The 12,758-nt window shown below is 51.6% G+C and overlaps 2 protein-coding genes across 2 annotated transcripts; one reads left to right on the top strand and one right to left on the bottom strand.

Annotated features, from left to right (window-relative positions):
* Positions 1–5,141: 5,141 nt before the first annotated feature.
* KY384_006712 (uncharacterized protein) lies at positions 5,142–6,787 on the bottom strand (the record flags this gene model as incomplete). The annotated part of the gene is made up of 2 exons (XM_044815205.1): positions 5,142–6,200; positions 6,323–6,787. 2 exons carry the CDS (start codon positions 6,785–6,787, stop codon positions 5,142–5,144), a joined length of 1,524 nt encoding a protein of 507 aa, XP_044668305.1.
* Positions 6,788–7,466: 679 nt separating this feature from the next.
* On the top strand, positions 7,467–9,608 carry KY384_006711 (uncharacterized protein; the record flags this gene model as incomplete). Its single annotated transcript, XM_044815204.1, has 2 exons — positions 7,467–8,578; positions 8,609–9,608. 2 exons carry the CDS (start codon positions 7,467–7,469, stop codon positions 9,606–9,608), a joined length of 2,112 nt encoding a protein of 703 aa, XP_044668304.1.
* Between the last annotated feature and the right edge of the window lie 3,150 nt (positions 9,609–12,758).

Genomic DNA, 12,758 nt, shown 5'->3' with positions numbered 1-12,758 from the left:
GGTGAATTCCGGGGCTTCAGTTGGGAGGAGGAGTGAGGGTGATGCACTATAAACAAGTAGATAAACCCCTGAGCGCTCCTCCAAGCAGCAAACGCTCCATCATTTGCGTCCTCCCATTTGTGGTAGCATCAAAGATAGAAACAGGCGGAGAATACCCGGCTGCCGAAAATGTACATCTTCAGCTGAATCGCCGCAAGAGACTCTGAATTGGCCCACTTGATATTTGGCGGGCCGGTGTGCTGGGTGGCTGGAGTTATAGAATGGCTTGAGTGGCGACATCTCTACTTCTTCGGTGCAGCGAGCTCTGAATCGATCTACTTGTTTTCGGTCGTAGTGTCACTAAGCGCCGCGAGGAAAATATGCGACTCGACATCGGTATCTCCGTCAAGTAGTTCGTAAAGGCGACGATGCTGTGCTCGAAGGTGCGGAGGCAATGCAGCAGGCTCCTCGACGATAATGCCTTCGGTATGGACTGTTGAGGGAGGCATTTGGAGGTGAAGAACTGAGGGCTGAGTCGGCCTTCTGTGAAGCCGACTTGGAGCACAAGGTCGAGATGTCCGGCGGGCGAACGTATCGGGGAAATGAGTCAATATGGTTGCTGTTACGCATGCTAGGGTCTGTCAACCGAGGCTCATGATGTAGTATAGCATGTGCCTCAGCCACGGTCGGGTTGAATAGTAGATATTTAAGGTAGTCTGTTCCATCAGGACCATCGCCATTACTTGACTCCCAGATTCCAGATTTTCATCAAATACCTCCTCGCTTTGTCAGAAAGATATGTGTTTATCCGCGGACTTACGTCCAAGAGAACCGGAGAGTCCGCGTGTTTCTCCTTTCTTTCCGTATATGATGTTGACCCTGGCATGACTAAATTCAAGGATCTCCCAAGTGAAGACTTCGTGACAATAAATGTAGGCTCGTCATCACTCCCAGCTTCGAAGCTGCCTTCTTCTGCTTGAAGTCCTAAGCCGTCTATTCCGTGTTCAATTGTCACGTTAGTAACGCTTCGATACTAGAACTCCAACTCTTCGGACCCAACCCCACGGTGTGGTAGACCAGGTTCCATGATGCTGGTATCGCTAGGGTCTCTGCACCCGGAAGATGGACCCACTTGAGGATCCAGTGCCATGTATCGTGGGGGTCTTGTGTAAGGGAACTTGGTGTATGAAATAGGCAAAGGAAACCGCGGAAATTTTTGTCACGTCTCGTTGTGGCTGCAGGTCGACGAAGTGATCATGTCGACTTGAACACATGATCATTGGGGCTGTTATTTTGTCATAGACCTTCACGCTTCCATTCCCACGGTCACCCAAATCTTTCTGCTCCTGCCACGGGCCGAAGGTCTCCTCGGCTTCTGTGCGAGAATATTCCAATCGGACGATGGCCAGCGTCGTAGGTAAAAGGTGGTCGCTGTACCGGTAGTACTTCGTCCTTGCACCACACACTCCGTTGGGTTCCCACACCTGAAGTGGACGCCTTCTTGGTTGTTCTCCCAGCAAAAAGAGACTCGACATCACCATTACTTCCCGAAGAGATTCGATGCCGGGTAGATCCACCGTGAAATTGACGGTTGACGCGCAGTATTTCCAGCACCATCCATCGATTGACATTCTGAGATCGGTCCAAAGATATCGTGAAGGATTGGATCAGTCGCAGCACTCAAAGAGAAAATGCGCCTTGACGTTCGTCATTGGGTTCGATATCCTGGGGCTGACTGGTGACCGAGATATCAAAGCTCTCTGGAACCATGAGCTTTGCAACCCACATTTTGACTTGATCAAAAGTGAGTACAGAACGGGTCGCTTCCACAGCGACTAGAAAATCTACCACATCATCTTTCGTCCATGTATAGACGCGGTTCGGGTCAATCGAGAGATTCATCTTTTACAGCCCATGGAGTTATTGTCTCTTCGATTCGCACTGGTCTAAAAATTCGTGACATTGTCGTACCCGAAACAAGAGATTTTGATGTGCCGCGTTGTCATTCGTCCCGGGAGACATTGGCACATTTGACATTCCCAGCGGCAACTTGGTTACTCTTTTGCGATTGTTCTTTGAGATCTCCGCCTGAATGCGTTGTACGTAGAGCAAGATGTGAGGACATCCAGCGTCGCAGTTGTCCTTGCGTGCGTAGTCAGAAGAGAGCCACATGTTGCAGCATCTTTATCTCGTCTCACGCGAGGAAGTCTGGAAGATTGGCGGCCCAGAGTTCTCCCACAATCCCTTGCGTAGTCAGAAGAGGGAAGCCACATGTTGCAGCATCTTTATCTTGTCTCACGCGGAGAAATCTGGAAGATTGGCGGCCCAGAGTACTGCCACTATCCCTTGCGCCGTCAGAAGAAAGCCACATGTTGCAGCATCTTTATCTCGTCTCACGCGAGGAATTCTGGAAGATTGGCGGCCCAGGGTACTCCCACGGTTCATGCTCAGGAGTCGTCGCCGTTGAGGAAGAGTATATATATTTTACGAACCCCCCTCATACTCTACCCAGCCATCAACTCACGAGTACGCTTCCTCAATACCATCAGCTCCTAAGAAAGAAGGCGACAGTACTTCGGAAGCCGGCTCAGAAGATGGAAGATGGAAGAGGAGGGAGATGGTATGAAGGAGGGTTGAAGGAAGAAAGAAAGAGAGGAAGAGGAGGGGGTTTATATACCCCCAGCTACCTTATACTTTCCACATCACACGTGCCGTCACGCATGAGACATGCAATGAAAATCGTCTGAGACATACACATTCAAGTTTTGGCGTGAATGGCAGGGGGCGTGATCACGAGCCGAGGCGAGGCGAGGAGGAGTGTGAAGTGTATTTTAGAATGTGATGGGTGAAACATACTTCACACTTTTCTACCTTTTGAGGAATGGGCAGTCATAGGTGGTGGCTGTGGCTTAGAAAGCGTGTGATTTGTCTTACTTCGTGAATGTATGATGGCAGTGAGGCGTCAACTTAGCGTTGGTATAATGTAGGTTTAATTCAATAGCCGTGAAGATGCTGTGCTCGAAGGCTTATGTGCAAGAGCTGGTAATAATGCAGTGCAAGCGCACCAGAACCTATTTGTGTGCTTTGTGTGTGCGTTGGAATTTGAGTTTCGCTTCCAGAACGTTTTACTCCCACAGCCAGTTCCTGGAAAACAACTCGGCGAAAGGAACGGTGGAATGCAAACGATGCCGAATACCAATTCATTGCTATTGACAGACTTACACATAGTGTTGATCCTCATGTTCAAGGATGATAAGACATCGTGGCGGGAATGCACAATTGCGCATATCGACTCGCTCTTCACAAAAGGAAAGATGTGGGGCCACACACCACACAAAGCACTACACATGAAAATATCATCAAACCTCGACCACGAATTCTGGTTGCTACCAAAAGAGGCGCACTTCTCACAGCCACCACCATCATACAGACGTGCGTCTCCAGACCACGGACAAGCCTTTGACTCATCGAGAGTGGAGACGAACACACATGTTTCTTCAACATCATGACACGCAACACGAGACACCAAGAGAAGAACTCACATCACACGATTCTTCACACAAAAAAGCGAGACATCACACCCTCCCCTCCTCCCTCAAACCTCCTCAAACCAGCAGAAGATGAATCACAAACAACGCCACCGCGACCCACATTCTCTCCACCACACACACCATCCCCCCACCCCAGAGGAGATAGACCAACAAACCCACACAAGAAACTTCACGCCCAAGGAGAAGTGCACACTCGCATATTAGTTTTGTATATGGCATCACTGATGAAGGGTGAAAGAAGGCCCGTCTCCCCTAAGACTAAGGTAGCATAACCAAAGGTATGAATGGGTACGACGGGCTCTCCCCCCCATCTCGTCCTTCAAAAGCGGATCCCCAGCACTCTCGCGAGGGCATTCGATGGACTGTTTGGCAATTCAGCCATCTATTTCTCTCGCGCCAACAACCACCACGCCACTCTTGATAAGGTAGCGAGACATATCCACCACCTTTTTGTTCTTCACTCCCCGCCCTTTCCTAACCCTTCCCACCCCTTCCTACCCCTTCCATTATCTCAGCAACCCCACACCCACACCCGCACCAGCCCGCAGCTTATCGAAGCAAGAAATCAAAATTCACATTCAAATTGCAAGCGTGATCTCCCCGAAAACGGGTTTCACCTGCATAATCTTTCAATACAGTACCACTGTAACCAATTCCTGGCGTCATCGATGGTGTGACTGACTGCCACCACGACATCAACACCCGATAAGGTTCAGGCAGGGCCAGCAGGCTGTCAGGAACGCGTATTGTGGGGAAAGCTGTCGGTTGCGGTGAGCTGTCACGATTGGTTGGGGTAAGGCTGGGCGGTGGTGTGCTGGTGGTGAGCGATCACGCCATCTGATAGCTTATGGCATCAACAGCCGCTTCCGGCCCATGTCAGCATCAATTTGGTGAGATCATTCCGACGGCTTCCGAAATGCAGGGGAGCGGTGAGAGGTGCAGATAAGCTTTTGCCCTGACATTGTTGATGCAGTATTAGTGATCGTAGGGTAGTAGTGGTATCAGAGGAAAGGGTCTGTAGCTGAAATGGTCAGGGGGGAAGGGGGACTTGGTTGAGGCAGCAAGGATGCCGTTATTGAGCTAGCTATGCATGCTATATACAAGTGCAAAATTTGATTACAGACTAGCAGATTTTTGACCAGACATGCTTTTGCAAAAATGAGGAATGAGGATGCGTACATGCTTTGCTATGACCCGCTCGCTCGCTAAACCGCATTGATGCTTTCATTCTTGATATGGTTATGGTGATGACATTTTTATCTATCAATGCTCTCGTTCGCCTGAGCGCGTGTCGTAGTCTATTAGTTCTGCATGTAGCTTCGCTTCGCAGAAAATGCATAATCAAGCAGACAGAAATAGAAATTGCATCACCCGTAAATGCCAAGATGAATCCCGATAGGAAATGTGTGGTTGTGTAGTGGAGCCTCATTGGTTGCAGGCGCCGGCATTGGCCTGTGCATGGCCTCGTTTCTTCTCCCGTCCAAGTTCGTCGACGGGTGGGTATCGGGCTTTGAGCTCCAGGGAGTCGAGGGTGGCTTGTGAGCGGATGTATCTGGACGAGCCTTGTTAGCAAGCTAATGATCGAGTCATACTACAGTTCAGGTGGAAGGCTCACTGTTGACCAGCATCCTCCTTTGGCTGATAGTCCCAACTCTCAAACCTTCCCTGCGTGAGGGCATTCCAGCATGCCGTCCGCTTCCTCTGACTACGGAGCACAGTGTCGGTGATCTGTTTCATGTTCCAGCGTTCAGAAGCTTCCTTGGTGAACTTCTCGGCGATGGCTTCGACCTCAAAGTTGTCCCTGACAGTCATCAAATTCTGTAGCTCCTTTGGGTCCTTCTCCAGGTTGAAAAGCTGTGGCGGGTCCGTGGGGCAGGTGACAAATTTCCAGGGCCCGCGCTTGATCATCATCAGAGGTGCAATGGTGCCCTCGCCCATGTATTCCCCGTAGACAGTATCCACACCGCTTTGACCATGAAGCTGGGGCACAAGGCTGTTCCCATCAAGTGGAAGACGATAATCGATTTCGGCACCCGTAAGCTCGGCGAGTGTCGGCAGGATGTCAAGGGTAGAGACGTTTTGAGAAATGGTGCGTGGTGCCCATTGTTGAGGGTAAGAGATCAAGAGAGGTACTCGTGCAGATCCCTCGAACCACGACATTTTGTACCATAAGCCTCGTTCCCCAAGCATGTCACCATGATCTGCCGAGAAGATGACGATCGTATTATCATCCATCTTGCATTCTTTCAACACTTTGAGTAGCTTGCCCACATTGTCATCAACGTAGCTCACAGCGCCAAAGTACGCCCGCCGAGCACGTGAGATAGCTTCATCCGTGATGTCGTCGCGCTCTAGGTCACATACATGTTGAAGCCGCTTGCTATGAGGGTCCTGCTCTTCCTTGGGAATACTGACTTGAGGCATGGGGATCTCCTCCCCTTCATACCGATCCCAATACTCCGAGTGAATCGTGTAGGGATCATGAGGATGTGTCAGGGAAACAGTGAGGCAAAATGGGCGATCACTCTCGGGGTTGCGAGCGGCGCTGTAGAGGTAGCGCGTAGCCTTGTACATGACTTCTTCGTCAAAATCAAGTTGATTGGAGCGGATGCAGGGGCCCGCTTGGAGGATGGAGGACGAATTGTGATACCATTCGAGTCGTCTGTCGGGCTCGTCCCATTTGACGCGCCTGTATCCCATCAGCATGCATGTCTTTCCGGTTGTTGACGCTCAAACCGTCATCCCGATCTTTGAACACCATGTTGAGCTCTTTGCTTGTATACTTCTTGTACATACCAACCAAAATCCCCCGGATAGATATCACTCGTCAATCGCTCCTCATATCCATGTAGCTGGTCGCCAACGAAATGCATCTTCCCGGCCAGCACCGTGTGGTAGCCATTGCCTCGCAGGTAGTGTGCATATGTAGGTTCCTCGACGCTCAGTGCCGAAGCGTTGTCGAATGCATTGATTCTAGTTGGGAGCTGGCCGGTGACCAGTGATGCTCGGGAGGGAGCACAGAGAGGAGAAGGACAATAGGCCGAGGTGAAGACGGCGGACTTCTCTGCCAACGCGTCAATATGCGGAGTCTTAATCCGACTCTCCTTATCGTGTACGCGCAGCAAGGGCGCTGCGATTTGATCGGCAAGGATAAAAAGAATGTTGGGTTTCCGCTCCTGGCCACTCGAGCTCACGGAAGTGGGCGGAGTGTTGGCGCCATTGACAGGAGGCGGTGGGGAGGGTGCATTCTTGTACATTGCGTAGAGTGTAAGGAGGACCAAGGGAAGACCAAAGGAGAGTAGTGTACCAGGTGTAGAGATGCTCGGATAGGAAGGGGAGAGGAGGGTGTCCGTTCAGGGCGATGGGAGCTTAAGTAGGGGACAGGGAGAGGTCAGAGCTCACAGTGAATATGCGCTCAGCTTCTGCATGTTGATTGTGTAATGTATCAGGGGAAAGTTACAAGCGTCGCGTATATGCAGGATGAAGGAGATGAATTCGACATTTGTCAAAGTGGCCGTCTTTTGTAAATCTGGAGGAATTATTGCGTGCTGATCACACGATCAGCCCGGCGTTAGGGCTTAAGGCACGCAGCCCTAGCGCGCGAACTGTGGAGAGCCGCGCTAGGCCCGTTCGGGAGAAAACGTCCATTCCGTTTAGCGCCGATTCTGGCCTCAGCCCTACGGGGCGAATTCCTCACTCGGGGTTGGAGTGAATGGCCATCATCCATCTATTCCCCCCGAGTCACTGCATCACCAGCCACCCAACGCCAGACATATAAGGCCGTAGATGGAGTGAAGGACGCTGAGCTATCTTCTGAGGATGAGTGCCACCCAACAAGAACGATAACCGGTCGCCACTATGCACGGTGGATCCATCCAACTCTTCGAGACACTGCACCCCAGGTTACGCTAAAGCCGCTCTGCCGCCTATGAGACCATGAGGTCGAGATCTGCAGACGAGAGACGCCCGCTGTTGGCCGACGAAGCCTTGGTCGATCATCCTCCAGACTTCCAATGCTCTACCAACCCGTTTGCCAATTTGCCTGTCTATGCAAACATTCACAGGGTCAGACAAGAAGTCATCGTCAGTCTTGACGACTCTTATTCTCTAGATCAACTGAGGGCACCCAGGATCAATGTCTCAGTCGTCAGGCCGTTAGTGAATAGATTATGGGAGATCCGCGATGTGTCCATTGTCTATTGTCTGCTCGTCAACAAACTGCAATTTCTTCGCGAACAGGATTTCGAGACACATCAGACGGTCCATACGACTAGGGCACATCTATGCGAGTTGGTGGCGCTCAAGATACTCCGCCGCTTCGATGAAGACCATCCTGGAAATGATGGCTTGTGTTTGCTATGCAACATCATGGTCGCCGGTTTCAAACCCTTCCAGAATGCCCCTCCAGAGATCATCAAGGAGAGCAACCGGGCAAGCGGTTGGGCTGCCCAAAGAGGCGCAGCCTACGAGAAGAAGTCAACAGCATTGGAGGTGGCGATCATCTCTGATAGCAAACTACTGATAAGCTCTCCGGCCTCTCAGAAGGTCATGGATGCTATCTACGTGGGGCGCATTATCTACACTCCCTCTTCCTTTCTTGATATCTTACCAGATCGATACAAGTACAAACCCATCATGCTCTATCGACCTGAAGATGCCCCCTTGCTGAATCAGTATCGGCTGATGGTCCCACGAACCAGAAACTTGCTAGACATCTGCCAATTCATCGTGCTATTGGTCCTCTACGTCTTGGTCATGCAGAATCGGAATTACGTGAAATTCACAGGCTATGAACTGATCTTCTGCATTTACGCCCTTGGCTGGGTCTTGGACGAGTTCGCATCAGTGCTAGAGCATGGGTGGTATTGCTACACCCAGAACCTCTGGTCATTCTTGGACGCTTTCTTCGCCGGGCTCTTCCTCGTCTACTTCGCCCTCCGCATGCATTCCTTAGCGACACACAACATTGCACGGTCTGCCGCTCCCGCTTTAGACATTCTATCCGCAGCAGCACCAGTCCTCATCCCGCGCCTAGCGTTCAACCTAATGTCGGAGAATATGCTTTTCGTGTCGCTCAGGACGATGATGTCCGACTTCCTGTTGCTCACAATACTTGCCATCTGGTGCTTCGGGGGCTTCCTTCTCAGTTTGTCTTGGCTCAGTGGTGATGTCTTCGACAATGTGACTATTTCCAAATGGATGCTCTACGTATGGTTCGGCCTAGACGGTACAGGCATACAAAAGTCCGTCGAATTCCATCCGATCATTGGGCCAACCCTGTTCGTCGCCTTTGCATTCTTGGGAAACACATTGTTCCTGACAATTCTCGTCTCGATGCTCAGCAGCACCTTCGCCAAAATCGCGTCCAATGCCTCATCCGAGGTCCAATTCCGACGCGCTGTCCTCACCTTCGAAGGTGTCAAGAGCGACTCCATCTTCGCTTACATGCCACCCTTCAACATCTTAGCACTCTGCTTGGTGCTCCCGATGAAGCTATTTGCCTCGCCACGCTGGTTCCACAAGATCAACGTCGCACTCATCCGCTTTCTCAACGCGCCTCTCCTCCTTGCGATAGCCATCTGGGAACGCCACAGCCTCTGGCCGGACTCGGACCCTCACATAGGGGGACGAAAAACGCTTTTGTCTCTATCCAAATGGACACACGAGCTCGTACGCTGGTGGGACTTCTCTCGCTTCTCCGTCCATGGCGACATAGAACTAGTCTTCGACTTCGACCCCCCGCAGGTCGTGGCGGATGATGTGTCAGAGCTGGAAGAGGCCAAGGCTCACCACACTCAAGCCGGGTCAAGAAGTGGCCCGTCATTGAAGCCGGAACCACCTCGCCGGCAAAGCAGTGGGAAGTTGAAACCATCGAAGCGGAAGGAATCGTTCGCTACGATGAACGGGCTCGCGGACACCGTTGCGGACTTCTTCCACGAGCATGGCGGTGCGGAGATCAATGCGAAGTTCAGCGCGCTGGAGAAGCAGAACAAGAAGATCGAAGCTATGCTGGAGAAGATTTACCAGAACATGGGTGGCGATGACAGTGAAGATGACAATCAGCCTAACGCAGATTAGGCATCCCAGAGTCTGCCGGAAATAGTGTCTTTTTCTTACGGGGAAATAAGGGAGTCTTCAGGGCTCAACTCTATTACCCGGGTCTGAAGACCCCAAGGGTTGCCACTGAGGATGAAATCGGAGGCCTTTGGAGTCCAAAAATGGACACCTCGAGGATAAAGTTCGAAAATTCGAAAGTCTCTCGGATTTACACGTCCAAGTGCCGGGTGATTGACTTTACAGCAAGCCCTGACCACGAGGAACAGGGGTTCAGCCTTGCTGAGCCTTGCTGTGATTGGTTGCCTAACACGTTACGAGGCTATGATATATGTCTATCTAGCTTACTCATACTTGGACTTCTAATGATTGGTCTCCACGTCGACTTTTGGCCAGAATTGTGCCGCGAAATCAAAATGTCTATCTGACTGGGCGTGGTCTCCAAGTCGACTTTCGGCCAGCATTATGCTGCGGACTACAAATGTCTACCTCACTGGGAGTGTTCGTGGTTGGCCTCCTCGACGCTTGATGGGCCTCATGTGGTGATATCTGCATTGAGCACATACGACATTGAATTAGCTTTCTTGATTTTGAATTGGATCTTGTCTCTATTGAGACCCCTTAACGTTTGTGGCTCTCTTCTCACTCCCATGATTGGTTTCCTAGACGATCTCTGAACCTTTGTGGCTCCCTTCTCATTCCCATGATTGGTGTCCCAGACGCTTGACGCGGTTCTGTGGGGATTTCTGCATTGAGTCTCCAACAACGTTGAAATTCCCTTCTTTGGCCCTCAATTAACTTTCCCATCCTCACGCGCCCAATCCCCCGTCCTATTTCTTTTTCCTCGCGTTCTGTTCTCTCTTTCTCTTCTTCACCTTTACCCAACTCGATGATCTTTGCGGACACTGTATAGCAGCATAGATCACTGAGCAATCAATACTATACATCCGTCCACTCAATTCCATCTCTGCAATCTCCATATTCCATTTTCTCTCTCTCGCTCTCCTCCCCCGTATCTCCCACTGCTTTTTTTTCCTTCTTCTCCCGCAATCTCCATCCCGCCCTCCAAAATGCCTCCTCCTCCGACCAGCGCCTTCCAACCAGGCGACATCCACTGGCTTCTCCCCTCCAGCCAGCTCTCTCCCACCATCCTCTCCAACCTCCCACTCGACCCCAACGCCCTCGACCACCCCGTTGTCATCATCTCTCCTCCCTCCTCCTCCGCCACCTCCACCGTCGAAATCCTAATCCTCTCCTCTCTAGCGGGCAAGACACTCTCAGTGTACGCCCAATCCAACCCACGCCTCCTTTACACCCACCTCCCCATCTCCCCCGCCCCTTCCGCCCCTTCCTCCCCTTCCGCCCCTTCCCCCTCTACCACCCTCCACCTGGCCGACAACCTCCACCTCCCCAAGCACACCTACGTCAAAACCGACAGCACGCACACGATCCCCCTCTCCCTCCTCCACCCCTCTCCCTACATGGACGAGGCTACAGGCCTCGCCTTCAAGTTGACGCCAGGCAGCGTCAGGGATCTGTGGGTCGCGCTGGGCAGGCAGGGACAGGTGGCGGGGTTGAAGCCGGTGCTGGTGGATAGCACGGTGGATATGGGGGCGTTTATCGCCAGAGCGAAGGCGGCGAAGGGGATGGGGATGGGGATGGGGATGGGAATGGGGGCGGGGACGGGCCCGACGTTGCTGGCGCCACAGTCGACGTTCTTTGGGGAGACGGGCGCCTAGGGCTATTAAGTGCTGAGGCGAGGAGGAGAGGAAGAGAGGGGGGATGGCATGCCCGTACAAGGGCGATGCGCAAGAGGGGGAAGTAGACACGTTACGGCACGGTGACCGACGATGTTTTTGGAGGGAACGAGGGTATTGGTGTATGGATTAGGAGGATGTACGATATTAGCGTGTATATAGCAGCGATTATGAGGGGACGGGGTGTGGGGAATATCGGCGTTTGGGGTTGGAGTTAGTTCGGCGTTTTGATTACCAGCGTATATAGTGATCGGGGGATATGTGCTTTTTCTAGCACATCAATCCAATGCAATTGGTTTCTCGGAGCATCATTACAGTAATGTCGAACAGCGAGAGTGTCCTCTTGAGATTGGAGCAGTAAACTCAGGGGCAGGATTCGGGGGAGATGGTCTGAATTATACGCATACAGTATTCATAATGCGCAGTTGTCGCTTGGGAAATCGCACACCGCGGGTGCGCCCAGTGGAGAAATGTGGCGTAGACTCAATCCTGCTTTGCCGAGGTCAAACGTAAATCGAGTACCGTTTAATCCTGATCGAGTGATGCTACTTTGGGCTAGCCGCCCAGAGAGTTGCGAATGATGATTGGTCAGGCTGGGACATGACATAATCAATCAGCCAATCAATTAGGCTGTAAGCAATTTCTCCTTCATCTATCCCAGTGGCCAGCCCTCGACGTACTTGTGTTGATCCCATCGAAGCGCCATTGCCCTCTATTGTATTTCTCACCACCTCTGATCTTCCTCCTACTGTCCACAAAATCCCAAGGCCTGGAACCTCAAGATTTTCAATAATGCGAGTCGTAGATTTTTGTTTGTTATAAGTGTGGGTGAGGGGGAGTGCTGGATTCTATTATAACGCTACTAAGGAGACCAATGGAAGAAGGCTGATAAGCGCCTACTAAGATATGAGGATGATATGGGCCCGGCACTCACGCTCGCAAGAGCAGCTCATCACCTAACAACAACAAGAGAAAGCACCGTACATTCTCAACCCCCAAAAAATACTAGCCGCGAAGACAAACGCTAGAAAGTATTCGTCCTCAGACTCATCAACACATACTGCAGCCTCAACCCGCCGAAAGAAGCAAGAGTGAGTCATACCCCCTTCCCCCCCTCACTGACGATCTACCCAAACTAAACCGCAGCCCCCCCTCCAAAAACGGAGCAACAGCTCTTCCCCCTCGGCTTAATGCAAGCCCCTTCACACCTCAATCACTTCCCCTCCTCAGCACCATCAGATATCGCGAAGTTGAGGCTCGCACATCCACACGCAACGCTGCGGGGTATCCAAAACCAGTTTAGCATGTGTGAGAGCCGGTTTTGTCGATGTGATGCATTGCACTGCGCGTGTTTTGGATGGAGGTTTCCTGCGCGAGAATTCTTCATGGCAGATCAGCCACGAGGATTTCGGCAATT

This window comes from Bacidia gigantensis (genome assembly GCF_019456465.1).
Source record: "Bacidia gigantensis strain McMullin 20006 chromosome Unknown contig_249, whole genome shotgun sequence".
Lineage (NCBI taxonomy): Eukaryota > Fungi > Ascomycota > Lecanoromycetes > Lecanorales > Ramalinaceae > Bacidia > Bacidia gigantensis.
This window is presented reverse-complemented; position numbering and strand designations above follow the sequence as displayed.